General features: G+C 26.9%; 2 protein-coding genes across 2 annotated transcripts in view; one reads left to right on the top strand and one right to left on the bottom strand.

Moving 5' to 3' along the window:
* LOC123298757 (protein couch potato) overlaps positions 1-10,142 on the top strand; it is a 623,626-nt gene extending 613,484 nt beyond the window's left edge. The window contains exon 9 of the mRNA XM_044880852.1: positions 10,021-10,142. Coding sequence (XP_044736787.1) covers positions 10,021-10,078 — 58 coding nt within the window. The 3' untranslated portion in view covers positions 10,079-10,142. The remainder of the gene's footprint in view (positions 1-10,020) is intronic.
* Positions 10,143-23,044: 12,902 nt separating this feature from the next.
* LOC123298179 lies at positions 23,045-25,813 on the bottom strand. The gene is made up of 2 exons (XM_044880108.1): positions 24,980-25,813; positions 23,045-24,139 (listed from the first exon to the last, which is right to left on the bottom strand). Exons 1-2 carry the CDS (start codon positions 25,801-25,803, stop codon positions 23,122-23,124), a joined length of 1,842 nt encoding a protein of 613 aa, XP_044736043.1. The 5' UTR covers positions 25,804-25,813; the 3' UTR covers positions 23,045-23,121.
* Positions 25,814-25,894: the final 81 nt, after the last annotated feature.

Below are 25,894 nucleotides of genomic sequence, written 5' to 3'. Positions count from 1 at the left end.
CACCTATTATTAAGTAGATTTAACTTAAAAGTATTTATTATAAAATTTGGAAATTATACAATTTAAAATTAGAAACAAATTTTAATATCTAATATAATTTAATTATTTACAATAGTTTTTTGTTATTAATTGAAGTAAATACCTAAATTAGGACCAAAAATGCAAAAATTGACATTAATGATCAGGTTTAGATTTTATATTCGTCGTAATTTAAAAGTGATAATGTAAAATGATGAAACTAAATATCAGTAAAACGTATCTTGTATTCCTATATAAACTTAGTTGCACTTTTATTTAAAGGAGTATTGCACTAATATTTGCACATAATTTTCAATTTAATAAATATACGCATGCGCATATTAACTATTCTATCTATAATTAATAATAATAACAATTACGACCATTTATAATATCTAATCCTAATATACAGAGTTTCCAAAAAGTATCGGACCCCTCCTAATCTTGGAAGCTTAAGATATTTAAAAAATTGGAAAATTGTTTGGTTACAGAGGGCATTGTCATTGAAAGATAGGTTCATTGCCTTCGGCTCATTACTGATCATTCATGAAGGAACTTAGATGGTTATTCCTTAAAGAAAAGCTAACATTTTTTGTTCGAAACAATATTTTACTATGCAAAATTCTACCACTGATTGTTTTTTCATTCAATTGGTGGAATATTGATGATTTTCGAAAAATGTCTTCATCAAAAAATGATTACTTTTATTATAAGAAACAACTTTCTTTTCTCCTATATTCTACTCTATTGATTTCTTTGACCAAGAGGAATCCGATTCTTTTCGAAGACCTAGTATATAAAATATATGAAAGCAATATAAAAATGCCACAACACAATTTAATATTACTGAACACCGCCCGCACTCACTATAAAAAAAAGCGGCCGCAATTTTTTTTATTTTTTAAATCACACCACAACACTTTAAGCAAAGCACAATTGTGTAATGTTGTTGCACACAGCTTCCCCGGCTTTTGCCGTCTACGCATGCACACCAAAGGCGGGTCGCCGGTGGCCTTTGTCGAGTACCAGGACGTGAGGGTCGCCGCGCAGGCCATGGCCACACTTCAGGGCTCATTTCTGCTCTCTTCAGACCGTGGCGCCATACGTATCGAGTACGCCAAAAGCAAAATGGCTGCAGAGGTCGGTGTCACAAACCCTTGCTGGATTGAAGTAGGTCCACATTTAGCACAACCAACCATCAACCATCAAACCTTTGTTCTACCTACATCTCATCATCATTTTCTCAGCAAATCCTGTTCCAAATAATTTATTAATATAACTATTGCATTGCATGTGAGAACCTTTTAACCATATTTTTTTATTAACAAAATTTTAGATGTAAAGCCAGCGTTCATTTTTAGCAATTATTTGAAGCTAATCAAAAATTTCTACAGACATAGTCCATAAGTAGTCTAAAAACACTGAAGAAGAGCGCTCTTAAGAGAACCGTCCATTTCATCAGTCGATGGAAGTTTTTAATTGCACCACAAGCTTAAATTTGATGAATATCCATTTTTTTATTTCGATATTCATCAATTTTAAAGTAGTATCGCAATTAAAAAATTTAACTAAAAAGTGTGCCTTTCTCCATAGAAGAAATCCTCGCTCAATGTTATCGGGTTACCTAAGGATTACGCCTAGAAAATTTGTTTACTAATATTGCAAATAATTTCAAAAAATATACACTGGCTTTATACCTATTTATATAGATATAATAAAATGAAAAACAGAAAATCACATCTTAATATTTTTATAACGAATTTTTCCCTTCAACAAAAATAGAAACACGCTTGTGGCAAGTAAATAGTAGATAAAAATAAAACTCTATTTACTTCTCTACCAGCGATTGTACGTCGACAATTCCCTTATCACAAGAACGCTCTTTTTCGTAACTAAAAAAAAAAATACCTCGGCACATATTTATTTATGCAAAGAGAGAAAGTTTATATTTTATTAAATATACAAATGTGTTATCATAAGAGCGCGTTATCACTTAATATGATTTGTAGCATGCATATTTGGGTGTACAATGTATTGGAGACTATATGAAATATTTAGGGTCCACTACATTATGAGTTGGATATAGATAGTGCAAACGTATGCAATTGAATTCATACTGAATTTCTTGGTTTTCTTCTAATCCAGTTTTTGGATTGGTAACCTAGTCCGATTTTAAAAATAATTGAAATTCTCACAAAAAAAAAACGATTTCTTGATTCGGTATATCTTCTTGGAATAAAAATGTAAAAGAAATAAGTATTCTTGGAGCATGAAAAAATTTACTTGTAGTAAGAGAAATTTCTTGGCGCAATAATTTTTTTTCTTATCTCAATCAAATTTTCTTTTTCCTTTTAATATTCTTGAGAAAAAACTACTTTTTTCTGTATGTATCAAAAAATATTATAAATTAGTTTTATACATACTTCGAACTATTACGGGTAGAAACAGATTTCTAAAAAATTACTTTCATGATTTAAAATTTGAATTTTTGATAATTTAAAATTTGCATTGATTTTATTTATAAAAATTATAACCATGCCTTTCCACTCATTAATTTTTGTAACCACCGAATCTCGATACAGAATGAAATATTGATTTAAATTTTTTTAGGGAAAGCATTGGGACTCATTCAGTTTTATACGAATTAAATATATTAAATATCTGCGCTCCCACCAATACAAAGATCTTTCCATTCCAAATAAATAGTTCGAAGAATATAAAAGAAATTTTGGGCGGGAAATTTTAGTAGATGAGTATTAAGGACTTACATAACTTTTTTTAAGGAAGCTATTTTGAAAAATTTTATATGATTTCAATTGCAAACCATTGAATGTCCGTTAACATATGCTGCTATTGATGATTCTTCTAGAAATTCTTCTGTGGTTTAATTATGTTTAGTCCTCGAAACGACGAAAAATCTTTAAAATTAGGCATTGTATTTCAAAATATATTGAAAAATTTCAATTTCGTAGCTAAATTCAAATTTCTAAACCTTAATTCAAGAACATCTGCTATTTTATTTGTTTATTCTAAAAATTATTGAATAACAAACGCAAAATCGTTTTTTGCATAAAAAATGTTAAGTCATATAAACCTCTTCCACAACCCCGCGAAGTAACACAAAATCGGGTGAGGAACTAGAATGAGGAGGTAATTCTTTTGGTATCTCGCCTCGTCTTGTTCGACTTCGATAAAAAGCGTTTTTTTTTGTATACGAGTCAAGTCAACACAAGGCATTATGTCGAATACAGGCGAGTTATCATATCCACATTATCGTGTTTAGTCCTGTGTAGTTTAGTACCTATTGTGGATTTTATTCAACATTGTTGTTCAAAACGCTAAACGCTTTAACACACAGAAAGCTATTGCAGTAGATGTTGCAACTTCGATGTCAATCAAAGTATGTGACACTTGGAAAGTACCACGAGAATGATTATAGAAAGTTTACACTTGCGTTAGTTTATTTTATTTTATTAGAATAATGAAAAAACGCTTGCCATTAAATTGAACATTTTTCAAGCTCCCTAAAAGGGATTTTTTAAGGAAAACGTTATTTAAACAGAATTTAGCCACAAACAAATTTTTAGAAGTATATTTATCAAAGATATCATAATATATTGACGGAACACCATTTTTATATGCACTATTACAATTGTATGTTCTTTTTAACAAAAATGTATACTAGTACAGTAAAAGATGTTAAAAAAATTGGCTAATTAGGGAAAATAAAATAAACCGGTCACTTTTTACTAAATAACTAAATCCTAGTGGAAAGTGATTTTAGGTGTAAGTTACCATTTGTAAGCCATGAGTTAGTTGCGCAAATGTTTCTATTTGTTAATAAAATTGTTAATTAAATGAAAAACGGTCCATGTTAAAGTTGACATGGACCGTTTTTCTTAAAAATTGACTTAAATATTTGACAAACAGCCATGAAAAATACTATAATCTTATACGTTGTATAACATATACGTAATACAAGTTTCGTATTTATTATTTTTTAAGTCACTTTAACACGGACCGTCTCATTTAATTACGAATTTAGAGTTTACTAACAAATAGAAATATTTGCGCAATAAAGTCATGGTTTGAATGATATTTGACACTTAAGAAACACATTCCACCAGGTTTTAGCGCAAAAAGTAAGCGGTTTAATTCATTTTCTTTAATCTCTAACATCTTTGACTTTACTATAAACCGCACGGTTTTTTTATATGTTTTATTTCTTTATATGAAAATTTTACATATAAAGGAAAGTGTTCGGGGTACACTGCACTTTTGTATAAAAATAACATACTTTATATATCACCGAAACACCAACTATCTATTTCAATATCGATGTTGCACATATATTTTTTATTTGCAGTGCATTTTCAGTTGACAATGAGTGAGTGACTGAGTTTACACTTGCACAGTATCGTAAGCACCACAAAAATTTAATTTATCTAATAATGAAGATTAATGAGCACAATGCTTCTTTTATTTAAAAATCACGTATCTAATTACTATTTTTTTAATTATTTTTCAATTATTCAAATAACTAATTGCAATTACTTTTTGTAATTGTTATTGATCAAATAGTCATTGTTTTTTACCGAAGAGTAAATACAAATTCATATGAAACAAATCATTATATTACATGTGAAAAATATTTAAATTCGATAGTCTGAAAAATCGAAAGGGAGAAAATAGAAATCTTACTAAATGGTTTATTTTTGGAACGAACGAAGCGGCTATCACTTCAGAAGCCTTCAGAGAGAATATTTAATTTTGGGTATTGTACGATTACTATTAGGTAAAATTTCAATCTTAGGTACTAATATTAGTCTAAAATTTCTCAAAATTAAATATTATCATTATGGACTTTTATACTTTTCAAAAATCTACAGTGTGCCCAGTACAGTGTACCCAGTTTTTTTTTTGTTTTATGAAAAATTATTCCGTAAAAAAAATTTTGCATGGCCTAAAACGCAAAATAAAATAATCACATATCAATTTTTTGCATTTGTATACGAGATTTGTCGAAACATGTAAATTTTTCCCAAGAATAAAGTACCGATTTTTACACTTTCGACAAAATTTATTGAAAAAAGTTGATCCTCCTCTGTATTTGCATCTATAATTCAAGACCATACAAGACTTTTTATCAAGGATAACTTTTTTTTCATAAAACAAATTAAAAAACTGAATTTCTAAAATTTATTGAATCTGCAAGAATGCCATCCCATATTTAAAATAAAATAAGATATTTAAATATTATTTCAGATATAATTTCAATTATTAAATAAATAATGATTTTAAAAAATCGGTGTAAAATTAATTTTGCTATTTTATTGTTTACAATTAGTTTGATTAGAAGTTTTTAAGCGAGGCAAAAAAAATCAAGAATTCAAAAAACAGAAACCTGTCCCCAGAAAATTGACTCCAAAAATAGCCCCTTTTTATGTTTCACATTTTCAATTGCTTTATAATCCAAATGGTTTTATGATGAGACCTTTATCACCAAAAAAATTAACATTTAAATTAACAAAAGTCTTTAATTTTTGAATGTAACTTGATGTACTCTGTAATGCGAGGTCAGTAGTCTTAGTAGGTCAGTTGATATCGGGTCGACACAATAAGAATTAATTTAATTAATAGTTATGATGGACTAGTGTAATGCCAAGTATATAGGGTGAACCATTTTAATCTTTTATGGCTAATAGCTCGTTTTGTAATTATTCCATGAAAAAAAAACTTTTACAAAAGTTGCAGAGTTTGATGGGGGGCATCGTGTTCTGACCTAGATCTCGGGGCTGCTTTAATGGTCAATTGAGATCCTAAAAGGTAAGAAATAGAATAACCCTTTAAATTAGAAAATTGATCCTCATAAAAAACGAACATTTTTCATTTAAAACTTAATTATTTTTTCGAAAATCGTTAGCTTTCGTAGGAAATGCAACTTAAAATTGTGTCTATAGCATTTAATCAAAAAAAATACCCTTAAAGTTTATCGATACTTGTAGGCATGGACACAGGCTAATGTTCTCTATTGTCCTTGACAACTTTTGGCTAAAGCATTTTTCTATAGCTAGCGTGTTTTCTTTAGATTTAATGCAATAAAGTCATATTTTTAAGTCGCATTTCTTCCGAAACCTAAAGATTTTCGAAAAAATCTTTTAAATAAAAAATGTTAATTTTTTTTATGAGGATCAACTTTCTAATTTAAAAAGCTATTCTATCTCTTACGGAATCTTAAGGAATCTCTTAAGATAGAATTAATTCAAAGAGTACGTATTCTAAAGTTTTTGTTTTAGGTAAAAGATCCTGGAACAATAATTTGAAGTTTGCAAATCAATTCTTCAAGGCGATTTCTTTATGCTTAAAATGCAACTTTGTTTTATTTTAAAGTTTCATTTGGATTATAAATTATTCGAAAATATTCAGACTTCCAAACAGGCTAAACAACGTCATATTTTAGAATCAGTCTCTTCATTTTGGTCATTTTACTTAACTAAACGTTAAGTGTATATGATTTGCATTGCAATTAGTGGACTTACTTATCCACATGCATTTTTCCCGCCGCTTCCACCAAATAGTAAAAACTTTGTTCAAAATAATATATTAACAGTATTGTGTCCTTAAAGCACACTTAATTGTTTTTTTTTTTTGAGGCTGTAGGTAGGTAAGAGAGTGCATATCCTAAACTCCTATTAGCCATTTAGAAATCGTGAAATAAACATTAATTTCGAATTTAATATCATTGAAAAGGATTCACAACTGTTGGCTTTTTGTGCACAAAATAGGCAAATTTAAATAATAGAATAAATGATAGATTCAATAATAGAAAAAAACCTTAATTGCATCCTATTGGAGTACAAAGGTTAATTAGATAAATATCAACATAATCCCTTTAGATAAGTGGGCTTATAAACTGTGAAAAGCACTGTTGATAAAAAATGATAACATGAACAAAATTATATGTAATTATTTGTTATAAAAATATTAGATGCAATTATTATTAATTTAAGAAAACAATTGGATTAGAATAACAAAATCTTAATAATTTACATATTCTGCTTTGGAATAAAATTAACAAACAATATACTGTGCGACAAATTGGACTTTTTTTTGAGTACCCGTCATCAAAATAGCTATTTTTATCAAATTCAAGTTGCCAATCATGAAAATAGCAATCAAATTTTTTTAATACATCACGTTTTTAAGGTATAACGTCAAAACCATTTACATACAATTTGTTATTTAAATTAGTTATATACATCAATGAGTGTGAGAGGAATACACATACATTAAGAAATGTGTATAAGAAAGATACTATTATATGTCTGATTACATGCTTGTGAACAGTAGCAGTACAATAGTAGCAATACAAACATGCAAGCAGGCATCTAATAGTATCTTTCTTATCCACATTGCTTAATGTATATGTACTCACACTCATTGATGTACTATGGGAAATGATTTAAAAAACACACAGTATTCTTTCTTTTGGGAGGTTTCGACCTCCCAAAATTGCTCCATGGGTTGATTTTTGGCTTAAGATTTCTAATGAATTACTAACTCAAAGAGTAAAGTTTATTTGATCTCCCAAGATTGTTGGACTCTTTGTCTCAAAGCTAGGGTAATTAATTCGGTAATTTTAAAGGTTAAATTGTTTCATGATCTGAATTTTTGTTCAAGGCTTTATTAATGATCATGAATAAAGCCATGAAACTAATGTTGAGCTCGGGACGTTAAAGCGAGGGTAAGAACTTTCGATTTTGAATTTTTAATTACGCAGTTACCTAGACCCGCGAGTAGTTCTTATGTTTAAAATGAAGATTTATGGCACTAATATTGCCGCAGTTTGGGGTAAGGGGTACTTTATTCACAGGGTTCATAAGTGGTGTACACTAAATAGATTTTACATCATAACTCAGAAATTTGGCGTAATAGAAAAATTCGGTTGGGATTTTCATGTTTGGAATTTAAATTTCATAACAAAGATAGTAATAGTTTTCTGGATATCAAAATCGTGTCGCACAGTTTTATTAAATTATTTAAATATACAAGGTGTTTCGTTTCAAACAAACCAGGTAATCATCTTGCCAGGAGTAAATTTTTTTTAATTTTCAGGCTTTACAGAACATTTGCAAAGAGTCAAGTTTTGTGATATACTTTTTTATCAAAAATGTACCCCTGACAAGATAAATGTCTATTTCTGTTAAACTGGAACACCTTGTAAAATATCATTTGATCAAACAAAGAAATAAATTCAATTTGTCTTAAATGATAGGGTATTATGGCACACGGGTTTTTATTTAAACTAATTTTTTATTTTGGATCTTCTACAAGCGTGGCTTCATTGAACGTAAACCTATATTTTCAATGAGAAATATGGTAGCCTTACATCTACTGCTTGTGAAAGTGGGAGGGGACTCGGTACAAAGACTTTTTTAGGATACTTAACCGAAATCAGAACTTTAAACTGAGCCTACTACAAATGGGCAAATAGGGTCAATTCTTAATACTTTAACTAGCGTTAGAGATATCGAAAAAAAAATACTATTAGAAATATTTTTTTATACCCATTTACCGGTTTTCATGACAAAATTATTGAAATATTTTAATACATAATACTATTAAATTATCAATTTGTACAGTTTTTACATTCTATTGCACACCAATTATAAAAGTTTATTTTTTAATTTTATAACTAGTGCTGCAATGGATTGTAAAAAGTGGACAAATTCATAATTTAATAGTGTTATATAGTATTTTTTCGATATCTCTAACCATCTCGAATGCTAGGCAAAATATTAAGAATTGGCCCTATTTGTCAATTTGTAGTAGACTGAGTTTAAAGTTCAAATTTCGGTTAAGTATCTTAAAAAATGTGACCCATCATCCTGTAGGACTGTGCAAAATTTCAAATCATTTTTCCTAAATATATGGAAAATATAAGGATGTCTGCATCTTAAATGCGGCACACTGTATAATAGCATGGAACAGATTCTGTGTGGATTAAAATTTTAGATAAATCGGACTTAAAAGCTGTTACGGCCCTAGCGCATGATGTTTTGATATATTTTATATCCTGATCCAAAAGAAAGATTCGTTTGAATAACTTCAACTACTTACGCATGTGCCACCATACTCTATACTTCAAGATTCAATCAACTAATTACTTAAAAATACACTTCATTTGTTTTTAATTTATATTTTGTTTTTAAGTGGTAATCATAACAAAAACCAAAATAAAAAACTAAATGTTTACAAAATTGAGAAAAATTTGTTCTTTCCTCAATTATTCAAGGGGTAGATGATTTATATCGAATTTGCCTCATTACCAATAAAAATGTAAAAGTATTCCACGAATGAACTACCTTAAGTAGAATACAATCTAAATTTTTGTATTGTTTTGTAAGAATATATAATTCAAAAATAAGCAAAAATTAGGCAATACCTATACGGTATTTTAAAATAAAGCTAAACTATGCATTGCTTATTTTTTAAAACCGCCTAACCTTTTCTAAATGTATCACTAGTAGGGTGGTCAGATGGAACTCGCTTCATATTTCGAATTCCTAGTTTCTCTTAAGTATTTTGAACCCGGGAATCTAAATTTTTAGGTAAATTGTTCGAAACAAATAAGAATAATAAAGTTATTGGTTTTTTAAGCATAAGATAGGTGGAAACGATGCGAAGAAAAAAAGCAATTTAGATTCACAATGCTTCCATCATATTTCTATTTTTTGTCATGATATACGTGTTACTCATGTAAACTCCCGATTTTTCTTATTCTACCTCATCAACTTTTAAAAAAAGATTTTCATTAGCAATTTGTTTCTCAATTATACAAAATTTTTCTTAATAAATTATAAGTGTAATTTTTCTTTAATGATTATCATTTAAAAATTTAAAATATGAAATATATTCAAATGAAAATTTATTCTTTAAAATTAAATAAAATATCTTAAAAATTGAATGGTTTTAACTAACATAATATTAAAAATTTTACAGGGATCCAAGGGAGAAGAAAATGGACAATCTTAACTCGTATTTGCAGTTGAGCACTTGACGTCGCGGCAGTTTGGGCAAACTAGTCGCTAGGTGGTTGTATAATAAAAAAACACCACCTATTGCGTAGGTCAATCTTCATTAAAATAATTAATTAACTTATTATTATTATTATCATTATGATTATTATTCTTATTATTAAATTTAATTATTTAATAAAAAATATAAAAAAAGTTTTTTTAACGCATAAATGTTTGTTAAATAATATGCGGATTATATATTGTATTTAAAAAATACAATATAATTTGTTTCAGTGATAAATAATTATATACAATTATATTATCAATAAACAAAATATTCATATGTTTTTAATAAAATTATAACTCGAAAATGACCTAAAAAAGTACTTTTTTTTTTTAAATTAAATTTTGAGACAAATTATAAACATTTATATTGGATATTTTAAATTGTACTACAATGTCGTTGGCTTTTTATTCTAAAATGACATAACCAATTGAAAGCTTAAATAAAATAGTTAAGCAACCAGCGTTCAATTTGAAAAGACACAACACTTTCTCTTTTAAAACTTCGATATCTATGACAAAGTAAGTCGGATTTGAATGCGGTTTTCGGCATCAGGAAATTTTTTGTATCCCAAATTGATTTATAAGAAATTAAAAATATGCAATTTGCATAAATAATATGCATTTTATAATTGCATTTTAAATTAACCATAAATATACTAAATTGATTCATACAATTCGATTAATAGTGATGACAATGATTCCAAACTTGTTACTTGTGGGTTTTAAGGGTCGCTGAGCACGAATATCGTGTCAGAATTGGTCTCTAAAGAAAACCTAGGGCACCTAGGGTACTCTAAGTATCCCGGACAGCAGGTACCCAAAAACCCCCGAGTAACAAAGTTTGGAATCATTTTTATCACTATTAACCGAATTGTGTAATTACGATTAATTTAAAATGCAATCATATTTTTAATTTCTTATAAATCAATTTCGATCACAAAATTTCCTGAAGCTCTAACATCTGAGACTTCGCGGCAACATTAAGAAATTAAAGACAATATTTTCTTATTCTCATAGTCTGTTATCAGATTAGGCCCTAATGATAGTTATAAATTGAAATTTTTTCCACAATTAAATTCTAAAACAATTTTGACATAAAAGACGCTAAAAATACATCAAATATCCACACGTTGTGTCTGATATTTTTCGGTGTATAACCGTCCTTCGTTGTTGGTTTGTTACTAAATAGAAAAAAACGCAGTCACGCGTGTGGTTCCACAGGCTCCCACAAAATCGACATTATTCACTTGTGATTCAATCTTTAGCGAAATACAAAAATCTTGGATCAATAACTATTTATTAAAATATATATAATATTGACAAATTCTGAACGAGAATATGGCTTTTTTGTATGTGATAATTCTCCGTCAAGAATATTTTGATAATATATATATTTTTTTGTTAAATATTTTATTTTATTTAAATACTTAAGCGTTAAATTTAACACAGAATATCCAAGGACCACCATAATAACTAACCAATTGTTTTTTAATTTATTTATTAATCATTATTTTACAAAGAATTAAAAATTTTTAACAAGTTTTCAAAGACTTGCTGTTCCATGTGGATCTCTTTTAAGGGGTTTAATGTCGCATAGTTGCTATTTAAACGTTTTAAAGTGTTTTATTTAATTTAAACGCTTTATTAGATACCAAAAAAATAATTTTGTTCGTGATTTTGAAATTGTACAAAAATTTTCCACCAACTGTATTTTATACTTAGCCAAATTATAATGTTCAAACCTCTTTTGAGGATGATAATTTTCAGGGTGGGAATTAATTGAAAAAATTGCTTTAAATAAGTATGAGAATAGATAAAAGAAAATAACCTCCACCTGGTAGAAACAAGAAGTTCCGACTACATTCGGAGTTATCAAAACAATCAAATATATTCTACAATATTTCGTCAATTTAAAATATCCAAAATTAAGAAACAAAAAATTATAATAAATGAATACCTATTTAAAAAATTGAGTACTTTTTGAAAATCATTGAAATTAAGGAAAAATGATTGTTTTTATTTTGATTACAATATTTATATTTAACTATTTAAAAATACCAAAAATATTATCAGTATTTCATATTTTAACGTATTTTTAATCAAAGAAACAATTATTATTATTATTCATTAATATTTTGAACAAAAATTATAGAAAATATTAATATTAAAAAATAAATAAAAAAATGTCAATTTTATGAGTAATGTGATCATATGTAATACTGATAATATTATAGCTAATGGCTTCAAAAAAAAAATATTTATAATATAATATAATTTGGCTTTTAGCATTCTCATTTATTGATATTTACAACATAAAGATTACAGGATAAGCTTAAAACCAAAGGTGCCCTATTAAAGTTATGTTGTTCTTAGGTCTATTAAGCCTATTTACTAATTAAAAAACAGTGATGATTTCATATTGTTTTAGTAATTCATTTCAAATTTTATTCATTTATTTTTCAACTAATGTTTCGTTCGCTAATTGAAAATATCGATATATAAAGTTTTGGAAACATTTTAAAAATAGAAAAAAATTTCATTAAGAAAACGAGCCGCTACAAGTTTAGGCCCATCTCAAGACGAGTGACTTGGAAGTGATTCGAAAATTTCGTACCTATTCTATACCAGCTTACAATTCCTACTAAATCACAGCCACTATGGCCCAAATTGCCCAAAGTAAATTAGATAAATTTTTTAACAGTTATTTTACATAAATAAGTGTTTTCTTGAATGTTTTTTAAAACAATTCCTTGTTAAATATATACAGCCACAAAATAAATCGTCCGATCAAAATTATCCAAAGGCCGTTTAAGATAAATTAATACTTTTCAAGATAAATTACATCTGAAAACATATACTTTCGCTTGCTAATTATTAAATGAATGAAACTGCAACTATTTTTGAGTTGTTTTAAATAAAATTTATGGAAGCCAGAATGAAAATTTTGTAAAATTTCTTAGGAAAAACTAATGCCTTTACATAATGACTTTATGGAAAAAACATGTAATATTGATGCGAGCGATTATTTTTTTGGGTGAAAATTTATCAAAATGTATTTATTTCGATAATTCCGCCTCTTTGGCGTTTAATTTATACTGATTTTCGATTTTCAAAATTAAAAAATTAGGAAGGACCTGTTACCTAGAGTATTAAAAATTTAATTCAAAAATTGACTAAATCGATATTTTTATAAAATATTAGCGAATGTAGTGTGAACTCTAATAAATTACACTTAGTTTATTTCAAATTAAAATTCATCACTGTTTCTTTTCACTGGCATTAGACATGCGCTAATACTAAATCGCTGTCGAAGAGCCCAGCAGAAACTGTCTATTTGATGAGCTTTTTGTTTATAGGATACAAAATATTTTAAATATTTAAAAAATCAATATAATATATAAAAATATCTATTAATTTATATATATAAAAAAAAATTAGATAATTATATTAATTAATTTAGGAATTATCATATTGTGTAGTTAGTAATTTTTAAGGAAACATTATCTAATTAATAAAATATTTTATGTTGTAGTTTTAATTTAAAAATAATATTTAATAAGTATAGCAATAAACCAAAAAAAAATTATAAAAAAATAAAATGAAACAAAAATTATGAAAACATTAAAAAATCTCACTGTCAAATGTGTCATTTGGTAAGACAAAGAAAATGGTACGAGGAACAGAATAATTTAAAAATATAATAATTAAACTTATATTAATCATATATTTATGATTATTATATACCATATTTTATAAGAATTAAGAACGATAAAATTAATTAGTCTCTGAAAGTCAATGTTTCCACAACAAAAAAAAAATTTAATAAAATTTATTATGAAATAATTAATAAAAAATAGGTTTTAATGAAATTATTAAGAAGTGATTAAAAAAAAAAGTATATTACATATCATCAATATTAAATTAATTTAATTAACAAAAAAAAAAAGTAATATTTATTAATGTAGAAAATTTTGAAACAATATATTTCCTCGTATCGAAATATTTATTATGTCATCATCATAAAAAACAAAAAAAAAATAAATTTAGTAGAGTTTGCTTAGGATGATCGAATAATTAATTATTCATTTTTATTATTAATTATTATACTGATGTAATTAGATAAATATATTTATTAATTACCATTTTGTATATATACAATTTTAATATACCAAATAATTTGTTTATGCTTGGAAAAAAGACATGTAAATATTTAGTTATTTTTATCTTAAAAATATTTTGATATTTTTCTGTAAAATTAAAGCAGCTATTTTCAATCTATCAAAATACTTTCAATTTGACAAAAAGCTACAATTTTCCTCATAAATGATTTAAAATTTCTTTAAATTATATATAAAAATTCAGTTCTTTTCTAAAAGTTTGTAGGTAATAATACATTCTCGGAAAACAAAATAAGGAAAACTGAACATAGGAAATTTTTCTATGTCAACCTAGTAATAATAGGAATTTTGAAAAGTTTTTATTTTTTATTTTTTCATGATAATTTTAAAGTTACAGGTAGTTTTAAAAGAACTTTTCAAAAGAGAAACGAAAACGCCCGAGAACAAAAAAATGTCCGTAAAACATCGTGTAACGTCATAATGTTAATTAATAATTGTATACACTGTACACTATTCAATTAACATTATTACGTCACAACGATGTTTTACGAACATTTTTTTGTCGGGCGTTTTCGTTTCTCTTTTAAAAAGTTCTTTTAAAACTGTCTGTAACTTTATTATGAAAAAATAAAAAATAAAAACAGTTTTGTTATAAAACTTATATGTGGTTTTACCATTTTTGTCCAAAAAGAATTTGGTTCAAAATCCCAATTCTCATTCATAGTGATTATTGGAAATTATTCTTATGTTGTCATACTAATCTTTCCCGTATTGATATAGTAAAATTAAGTAATTGCTACCATTTAAATATGACGCACAGTAAAATAAACATTCATTTCCAATACTAAATATGAGTTTTTTTTAAGTTGACACTACTTTAAAAATATTTAGCAAATCACAAAAGATCGAATTAATTAAATATCAAACTTTTCCATATTTAAAGGGATATAAATTTATGAATAAAAACGATTACAGAAAAATTTCAAATTAAAATATTTTGTATACATTTTTATTTATTATTTTCGATTAGAGGCTATTTTACAAAAAAAAATCAAATTTACATGTTTTTTTTTTCATCAATAAACATAAAAAGAAAATTTTACTAGTTACCCAAAGAACCATATTTTGTATTAAATAAATTCTTATTAGTATTGTTTTTTAACTTATTTTTAAAGAAAAAAATTTATGGTATTATATTCATAGTTCTAATTTTTAAAAAAAATTAACCACCGAAATGATAAAATTTTTCAAAATGCGCAAATGCAAATAAAAAAACAAACAAATCGAAAAATCCGTCAAATAAATTTGCAACGATTTATATGTAAACACTGTGGACTGAATTTATTTAAAGAAAAAAAAAAGAAAACTTTATACAACAAAACTTTCAATTATATCAAAATGTATGTTTTTGTTTTCAGTCGCAAATGTTTACAATTTAGATTTTAAAAAAACTATTTGAAATAAGCTTTTGTACAATATCAAAGAAACAAAACTATTTAGTAGATTTTTCAACTAATTTCCTATGAACATTTTTGGATAACCTAATCTAACCTTAACAACAAATTATATTTAGAATAACTAATATAGTTGTGATTGGACATTTTTATTTTTAAGTTTTTTATTGAAAAGTAAAGTTTTCTTATACTTTTTGTTTTTATTCAAAATAGAAAATGCATTATTTTTTTTGAATTTATTTTTGAGGAACATTATTACTGTTAGAAGAAAAATGTGTGGAAAAAAATAATGTATTTTTATATACATTTCCTATTATTAAATTAGTAGTATTAATACAAAGTTTTTAAAAGAATAGTTTTTAGTATTTACGGTGTTACAATACTCAACTCGTGCGGTAAAAAATACACCAAAATCAAATACACCAAAGTACCTTAGCAAATTAATAACATTGACTGATGGAATGATTTTTATATCTTTAATTTTAAAAACAAAAATTTTTGATTATCTATGCAAGATTTATCTGTAAAGCCATATTTATATTTTATCCACCTTATTTAATCTTTTTAAAACTACCCGAGCGCATCTACACGCTTATCGTTCAACCAATACACAAAATGCAGTTAAATTCAATGAGTTATGGTATCCTATATGGTATCTTTATTAGTTGAACGTTAAGACCGTCTATTCTCTAAATACAGTCTTATTTTAAATTTTTAAAACACTAGGATTTACATTAACTGCAGTATGGACTAATTGGCAGAACAGCAAATTTTAGAGATTTGTACAATAATATTTTAATATTATTTTCGTTTTAATAATATCGTCTAGATATTATATTAAATAGGGATCATTTTAACGTATATAAAAGGGATCATTTTACCCGTAACGATATATTTGAATATCGTCATAAAAATTAACCTTAAAATTTTTTATACGCCTCTCATAATGTGTTATATTATTTAAAGTCAACAAAGGTCAAGAGTAAAACGACCAGCCGGCAAAAACTAACACAAAAAAAGAAATTTTACGTTAAAATTTGTCTTATCGTAGATCATAAGCAGTAAAATTAATATTTTTGCTACGAAACACAAAATAGCTTATACATCGCCATAAATCTTTGTTGAACGATTAATTTGATCACGTGGAAGCCATCTACCGATAAATATCCTAGATGGCTAATGCCTAATGGTTCACTTAAAACAACGAGAGATCATTTTACCCTGAGGAATCATTATAGAATACTTTCACCTAAGCCTTATAGATAATAAAGGCCAACATTGAATCCGTACTGGACGATGGGTTTTTGTTTCATTTTTAAGACTCAGGCACCTAATGTTTATACTGACCCAATGCTGCAATTAGTATAAATCTGCACTATGTTGTTTTTTTGTTAAAAACAAAAAATCGGAGATCTCTGATGAATTTTCTGTTAAATTCAAACCATGAGATTTGAGTATTGAACACCATTAATTATTAGTTATATGAATTATATTTGAACTAACGATTATTTCTAGTGTTTGTAGTGCTTTACGTGTGAAGTTTATGTGATAAACATATTAATTATATTGTATTAACTATTTTAATGTTTAATAGCAATCAGGTCAAACACGAGGATGAAAAATCAAATTTTATAACGTCTGACTTTATCAAAGGAATTGTATTTGATTATTCATTCTCTAACCTGACTAAAGCAATGCAGGTAAAAAAGGATCACTTAATTTACATATCATCGAAACAAAAAAATATTAAAATGGACATGATTTAAACAAAACTAGGTTATGTGAATTGTCAAAAATATCCTTTATTGTTACGATTTTATGCAGACTAAGAGATCTCCTGTGAAAAATCCGTCCAAAAATTATAAAATGTCTTGTAAGACATTAAACATAACGCAGCTCAAATATATAAAGAGAGCCACGTTATCGAGTTTTTAAAACGCGTTTGAATTGATGAAGTAATTTATTATAGGGTGCATGATGGGAGAAAAGAAAAATTTGTCGTTAACTGGTGATAGGCCAGTATCACTTTTGGGGACTACAGAAAACATATCAGCTTAATTAATTAATATATTATTATATAATAAAATTAAATTTAAATAAAAAAAATTAAACTCTACCTGTTATACATGCAATCCGACCTTAAATGTCGTTCTTATGTATATCTGTTTTTAATTATAGCAGAAATTAAATATAAACAAACAAAAAAAAAGCTATAAAATTGTGGAGGTTAGTTAGGTTAAGAAATACGTTGGTGTGCGTTTCAAACAGTTCCTTTATTTTGAAAAAAAACAACCGTATTAAAATGCAACCCAACGTTTAATATAATTCCCGTAATTATTCAAATTGAAATATATATCGATTTGTCTAAACAAAATAGGGAATTATGTGATATAGTCGTTGAAATAAATATTTGAACTAGCCACAATCGCCTTTCTCTGCTTTAGGTCTTAGGTTAAATTAAAAAAAAAAAAAATACAAAACACCACTTCTAAACATATCATGATGTGTGCCCCCTAATCAAGTGACATTCTTAAAATTATTAGCATGTAATAATTAAAGTTTGATAACATTATTAATATTTAAGGAAAAAGTGAATTTACAAAAAAAAAAAATATTAAATTTAAGTAAAAAAAAATCCTTTTAAAGTTTAGGGTTTCATTGAAATAATATATAAAATACATATATTTAATAATATATATTTATGGGTTTAAAATTAAGTTTGTAAAACACAGGTTTGACACATTTCTGCAAACAAAATATTGAAAAAAAAAAAATTGATAAAAATGTTTTAAATTGTTCGTATGTATTTATGTCAAGCCTAATGTAATATTTAATTAAAGAAACAAAAAAAACAATTGTATTCAAAAACAATTGCGGAAGCGAGCTAATTCAGCTGCCGCCCGCCGTGGCGTCCTCTGTAGAGACATGTACTTTTTAGCCTTAGAATCTCTCGTTTTGTCGAGCTGGTGAACGCATATCGTTATTTATAAAAATGTATTACTTTAGGCATTAGTTACTTTATGTAAAAGTGTATTGGATTCTTGAATGTAAAGTACTGGTACAACATACAAAATATATTAAATATTTAAAAAAAAAGAAAAAAAAGGATAAAATAAAAAATACAATGCTCGGGGTTTTTGCATTAAGAAACATTGTTTTGTTGTTTATATTTTTGATGAATTGCCCTTTTGTTGCCTTATTTATAATAATAAGTTTTATGAGCTTCATTTAATGTATATTGCATATACTAATGTACAAAATTTTTTAATGTTTTTTAAAGATCAGCACATAATGTTCATTTTTACAATTATAAAGTTAAGTTATAATGTAGTTTTTAATTATAATAATTTCAGGCACATATTTAGTTTAGGAAATATTGGCTCACGAGTAAAAACAATTGCTTGAGTGTAATTTTTCTTTTACTTCGACTAGATATTCGAAAACATACAAAAACGGATGTTATTAGTTGGAAATATGATGTCCTCACTTCCTACAATTTTGCATGAGTGCAATATTTTCATAGAACTGATCTTATGCTGAAAGTTTTCTAGATGCCTAATTCGAAAATTAAAATAAAACTTTTTAGTGATTAATTACTATCAGTCTATTTAACAAGAAATTAATTTTAGAAGTAAAAATCTATATTCAAAATTGAAAAAAACCTAAAAAAGATATTTTAATTGATTATACTAATTTTCCTTTATTATAATAATTAATTAAAATTCCTTTAGAGGACTTTTTCATCTTATCAGGCAGATTAGACATCAATAATCTAAGATTCGCAAATCAATGAGTAGTTCATGTGATAATTTAATGTGGCCCGAATTCCATCTTAAGTTGAGAATACATAAAAAATAAACTGAAAATAATTAATATCAATAAAAAGAAAATAGCACAATCAAATATGGATAGAAAACACCAATCTTTTACATTCCCTGTTGAGGTTTAAAAAATCGATGACAAACGAAAAGTATTATTGACTTTAGCTCGTAGTCAAAAAAGATGCGGGCAAGAACTTAGAAACCTTTATTATATTTCTATCCGGAAATAAGTCGTCGCATGCCTTGATCACTCCTCTAGATAATTCAAAAGAAAAACTTTACACCTAATTTTTCTTACTCGTGTGCCACTATTCCATTATATTAATTATATCCAAACCAATGGTCGTAAAATCTGTGTCAGTTTTTAAAAGTAAAACGAAGATTTTGACATTAAAATTCAGAAGTACCTCGTCAAATTTTTCAAATATGTATAACAAACAATGTATTTGTAAAGTTTTTAACATAATTTGACACAAAATAAGAGAATAAATTGATTTAGGTAAATTTGACCAATTTGTTTTTTATACTAAATGAATCGTTTAATATTATTAGTGCATAATATTTAATATATGATGTATTTGCGATTTTTCTTTTCCTTTTTTTGTAATATATATATAGATGATATTTTATATAATTGTTTTTATATACGAAGTTATCAGAAAAGAATCAGCAACATTTCAATGTTTCATAATTCTGCAATGTCAATCGATACTAGTCAGATTATAAATGTATTACCCACCTTTACCATCTAATAATAATAATTTTAAAAAATTGTACCCCTCTTGATTCCCATTCCGAAGAAGCATTCCAAAAATAAAGTTTGTTTACCTGAAAACGTACTTATTAGCTATAAATTGTATAGGGTCCAAAAGATGGGAAATAAATATGTATTAAACATCAAATTTTATTAGTTTATTTCATTGCTTTACCTTATCTCCCTTTTTTACAGGTTTTGTCTAAAGCAATAAGGCCGCTATCGTCATATTCCTCAAGAAGGTTCGTTTAGTAACAGAATTTAAAGATTAATAATGATTGTTTACGTAAGTTCATTCGTTATTAGTACAGTAAAAGATGTTACAAAAATCGGCTAATAAATAAAAATGTTTAATATACAATAAATTTTTAATTCAATGAAACCATTAATGTTAAACACTTGTAAATTTGTAAATAGGCAACTTGTATGACGTAAATGTTATGAGTTTGTCAAATAATCTAAAATTATTATACATGCATAACGATACGCAATTCAAGTTGCCTATTGTTAATTTTGTAAGTCATCTTTAATATTGATCGTTTCATTGAATTAACAATTTATTCAGCACTCTGCAGTTCTTAGTTCTTAATGGCTGCCTCTTCAACGAAAGGCAGCTACTTTAATAATACATAAACAGAAATGACAGAAAAACCATTTCAATATGAAATTTTTCGACAAAATTTATATGAACGAGTTATTTTAAATTGGCCACTTACCAGTTTGCATTCGGATTATCCACGCCCCACTTTCATAATAAAATCTACAAGCTATTTCGAAAATTTTAAATAAAAGTCTAATGTTGAATAGTGAGTTTTCAAATTTTTCACAATCAAATTTTGATAGTACAATCTTAAAAATCTTTTGTATTTTTATACCATGCATATATGTAATATGCAAGGTATACTAAGTTTAGTCCCAAGTTTGTAACGCTTAAAAATATTGATGCTACCAACAAAATTTTGGTATAGGTATTCATAAAATTACCTAATTAGTCCATTTCCGGCTGTCCGTCTGTGGGCACGATAACTCGAAAACGAAAAAAGATATCAAGCTGAAATTTTTACAGCGTACTCAGGACGTAAAAAGTGAGGTCGAGTTTGTAAATGAGCAACATAGGTCAATTGGGTCATGACGGTAGAACCCATCTTGTAAACCGTTAGAGATAGAAGAAAAGTTTAAATGTAAAAAATGTTCCTTATCAAAAAAACAACTTTTGTTTGAAACATTTTTTCGTAAACATCACTGTTTACCCGTGAGGACGCTTTAAATTGTATATGTATGTGCAATGTGATAGAGTAATCAACACTATTTATGCATGGTATTTCAACAATTAACTCTGTCAATTGTTTGTTTTCACCGGTTTGGTTTAAAATGTAAAACTTTGATGAAAACAAAATTCAAGTAACTTTTCAGGTCACTGTAAAAAATTTTATGTTGCCAAATTGATCACTTTTCATGTTTTACGGCTTGAAAACGGAGTGTAATCAACAACTTTTCGATAAATATTTTTAAATTAACGCAAATTAAATGTAAAAATATTCATTGAAAAGTAATTTCGTGGTAGAACTAATGTTATTTATAATATATATATCTTTATTTGACATAAATCAAAATAAGCTACACAAATTGCACAAATTATTAGATCAAAAAAATACTATACATGTTGACTGAAAAATTAAACAAAAAATAAGAGTATTCTTAATTATTAAAAATATAAAATAAAAACATAATATAATTAAAAAATTTTAATAAAAATTTATAAAAACATGGGCGGTTTCAATGTAGGTAAGCGTTTCTTTTATTTAATATAAACCTTAGAAAGGCGACCACCGGCTTAATTTTTTCAGTTTCAGAAACGTTTAGTATATCTTCCGCAGTGTACATTTTAAAATTATTAATATCCTGCTTTTCTTTTCCTTCTACCCCCGGACAGTCTTCTATCAAATGCTTCACACTCTCGGCTGCATTACACAAAACGCAAACTCTTACTCCATTAACTTTCACGCTATTCCATCTAAAACCATACATTCGAAAACTAGCAATCACATATCTTTCATTCCTCTCACATATACTTAAATATTTGGCACCTTGAACGTAGTGGTCTAGCTAATGTTATTTACTTACTGTTATTTTTGTGATGTACACTGATCATGAAAATGAATATTGTTGAATTAGCAGCTCTCTCGGATAATAACATGTTAAAGAAAGGGTTAAATAAAAGAAGCATCTATGACCGATTTTATATACGCTAGGGCAAAACGAAATTCGAATGTCTTCGACAAGAAAGTTCTTTTTCGGAGATATTGAAACATGACTTCGGCGATATTCAATCAATGAAATTTTGTTGACTTGGATTTGCGACACAGTTTGAATGACAAATACCACGATATTGGAAATAAAATTGTATATTAAAAAATTTTAAAAACATGATTTCTCGATTGCAACGCGAAGCCCACGGAGCCTAGAAAATATGATTGCGCCTTCAAGCATCAAATTAATCGATATCCGTTTGGTTTTTGTTATTCTAACAGGAAGATAACCGAATAAATGCTGATAAATTTTAGTACTGATATAAAAAACATTATTGTAGAAGATACTCAAATTTCAACCATAATTTGCGATGCAACTGTTCAATGCAGATTAAATCCGATCGTCACAAATGCTCCATCTGTGCTCCTTCCTCCTTCGTAAGTTTTTACCGATAGAGTTGCTAAAGTGAGAAAATAAAATGGATTAATAATTCATATTTTTATTTTTAATTAAAAATATCTTATTACACTAAGCAACAGTTGTGAATAATAACAAGTAGATAATATAAATTAATAATAATTCAAACTAGTAAAAAACTTACATTACAACTAGTTCATTGTTTTACAAAATAAACGGATTTTTTGGTTTCCTTCTCGGTTTTGAAACACTTTCACTTGAATTCGGTGAACTGTTTGGTTTCAGTTTTGCTTTACTTACTTTCTTTGTTGTAGTTTTGACAATTTTCTTTTGAACTTTCGGTGATGGAACATCAACAGAAGATTTTTCCAACGATTTATTATCATTATTTGTCTCTGTTTCCATTAATTCAAGACTCTCCATTTTTTTAGCACGTCGTGTTAACATTCTTCTAGATTCAATTTCACTATTATGTTCATCTTTCTCTTCCTCTTTTGTAGTATTTCGTTTTGTAGCTGTCTTCGGTTTAATCTTCTGCTTAGCCGGTGATGAATGCGTCATTTCACTGTTTTGTTCAATTTTTAAGTTTGATAACTGTTCTGATAGGTGATCGTTTACACTTGATTTAGAATAAGTATGTTTATAATTTAGACATTTATTAACTGCCAAATTGTCACAAATATCAATTGATGTAGCACAAAAATCACCCGTCTGACTTTTCACAGCAGACTTATTTCGCACTTGTTTATTTTTTCCAATATCATTTTTTATTTTTGTATCCAAGCAAGTTTTAATAACTTTTATCGATACATCATCGTCGCCATCTAAATCAGTTTTTTCACTTGATAAATCTGTACTATCATTTTCTGTCGAATTTGAACTAACCACCTTTTCTTTATCATTTACTTTCAAATTAGTTATTCCTTCCGTAATTTGTTTCTTTTTAATTTTTCGAATACTGTTCTTTGATTCAGGAGTCCGATAAATATCTTCCGAATTGGTAAAAGTAGGTAATTTATTGTCCGATTCAATTGATAATCGATCAATTTTTTCTGTTTTGGGTGTATGAATTTTCTTTTTATATGTCAATATTGAACCAGGTGTACGTGATTTGAAAAACTTGTTGGTGCATGGAGTTTTATTATTATTGATTGTAAATACATCATCGTCCCCATCTAAATCGAGTACTTCACTTGATGAATCTGTACTATCACTCTGTAAACTAAGAAATTTACCATTAGATTTTAAAATCGAAACTAAGCATAACAGTACTAAGTATAAAAGGTGGCCAAATAAGAATGCAATATTTAATTTTGGAATAAAAAATGGAAATGATATCTTACAAAGTTAAATGTTCAATGTGGTTCGGCTGTTTGAGCAAGTACGGTGAATGTTCATTTTTTTTTTCAATAAATGATAGTTCCAAGTCCCTTAATCACAATAAACACGGTTTTGGGGCCTACGTTAGCTTTTGGAGGAAATGCCACTTAAAAATATATCATTATTACATTTAATCGAAAGAAAATAGCTTAAAGTTTGTCAATAATTGTAGATCAAAGTCATATACACAGGCGATTCAATAGCTCTTGTACAAATTATTTTAATTTAAACAAAAAAAAATTCTATTTATTCCAAAATGAAATGTTGCCTTCTTATTGAGACAAACACTCAATTTCTTAAATTTAGACTAGTGTTCCATTAAAAAAATATGGCTTTTCACTGTATACACTCAGAGATCAAACATCAATCATCATCAATTTAAATTTAAATTGGTGGTTGATTTGAATTTACTCTTCACTACTCGTTTTCTCGCCATTACTCGTAGCTCCGAGTGTTCAGCGTGAAAAACCGAATTTATTGAATATTTCGGTACTTCGATTTTATTATTTTAAATTTTTTTTTACTATTCTATAAAAATATTCATCAAAAGCATCAAATTTTATTATTTTAAATTTTTTTTACTATTCTATAAAAATATTCATCAAAAGCGAAGATGTAGAAAATAAATTTTAGAATAGCTTAATAAGAACAATATAGATCGATTTTTAAAATTTATACTTACGCTTTAATTGCCCCTTTTTTAATTGATTTATAAACTTTTCGAACACTTTTCTTTTGTTCAGGACTATGTATTTGATCATATACATCTGAATACTGAATAGTAGGCAATTTAATTTTTGATTTGCTTGGTAATCGATTTATTTTTTCGGTTTTCGATTTGTAAGTATCAGAAAAATCATGAAGATGTTTGAAAAATTTGTTAGTGGTTGGAGTTTTAATATTGCTCACGTCGCCAGTTTGTATACTCCATAATTCATTACCATTGTGTGAGCTATTGGTATCATTTTTATTTATTTCTAACGTCAAATCCATATTTTTATTATCACCTCCCAAAATATTTTTTCTTGCTTTATTTGCATCCTTTTTAATTGAATCATCAACTTTTCGAAGACTTTTCTTTGGTTTAGGTGTGAGTATTCGTTCGTTATCATCTGATTTAACCGGTAGACGATTAATTTTTTCGGTTTTTGGTGTATAAATTTTAAACTTAGTTGCTGGTGTTAAACCAGGTGTACGACTTTTCAAAAATTTCTCAATACGTGCAGACGGTGTTGCAAATAATAACGATGGAGGTGTTCGTTTTTCTGGTGTACATATGCTAACACTTTTCAATTTAACCTTTTCGTTTGACGCGGAAGATGTATACAATATTTTGCAAATCAAACTTAATATTTGAGGCACTAGTTCATCATTATCAAGTGTACTTAGTGAATTGGTTAAAATTTTTAATGCTTTCTCATGATCATTGCCATTTATAAATAATTCGTTACATATTTTTATAAGAAATTTATGGTAAGTAATTTGCATATCGTTTTCAATTTCCATTAATGCGATATTTGTGTGTAAACTGTTGAATTGAAAATTTGATGGCATTTGAATTGTAGATTTATTTCTCATTTTATCAATTAGATTATTT

The sequence above is a fragment of the Chrysoperla carnea genome, chromosome 4, assembly GCF_905475395.1.
Source record: "Chrysoperla carnea chromosome 4, inChrCarn1.1, whole genome shotgun sequence".
NCBI lineage: Eukaryota > Metazoa > Arthropoda > Insecta > Neuroptera > Chrysopidae > Chrysoperla > Chrysoperla carnea.
Note: the sequence above shows the minus strand (reverse complement) of the source record. Positions and strands in the feature narration are given on the sequence as shown.

Coding starts and splice junctions, on each gene's coding strand:
- LOC123298179 (XM_044880108.1), bottom strand. CDS start 25,803: ATGGAAATTGAAAACGATATGCAAATTACTTACCATAAATTTCTTATA. Junction 24,140..24,979: donor AAAAAAGGGGCAATTAAAGC/GTAAGTATAAAT, acceptor TAAATTTCTTAG/TTTACAGAGTGATAGTACAG.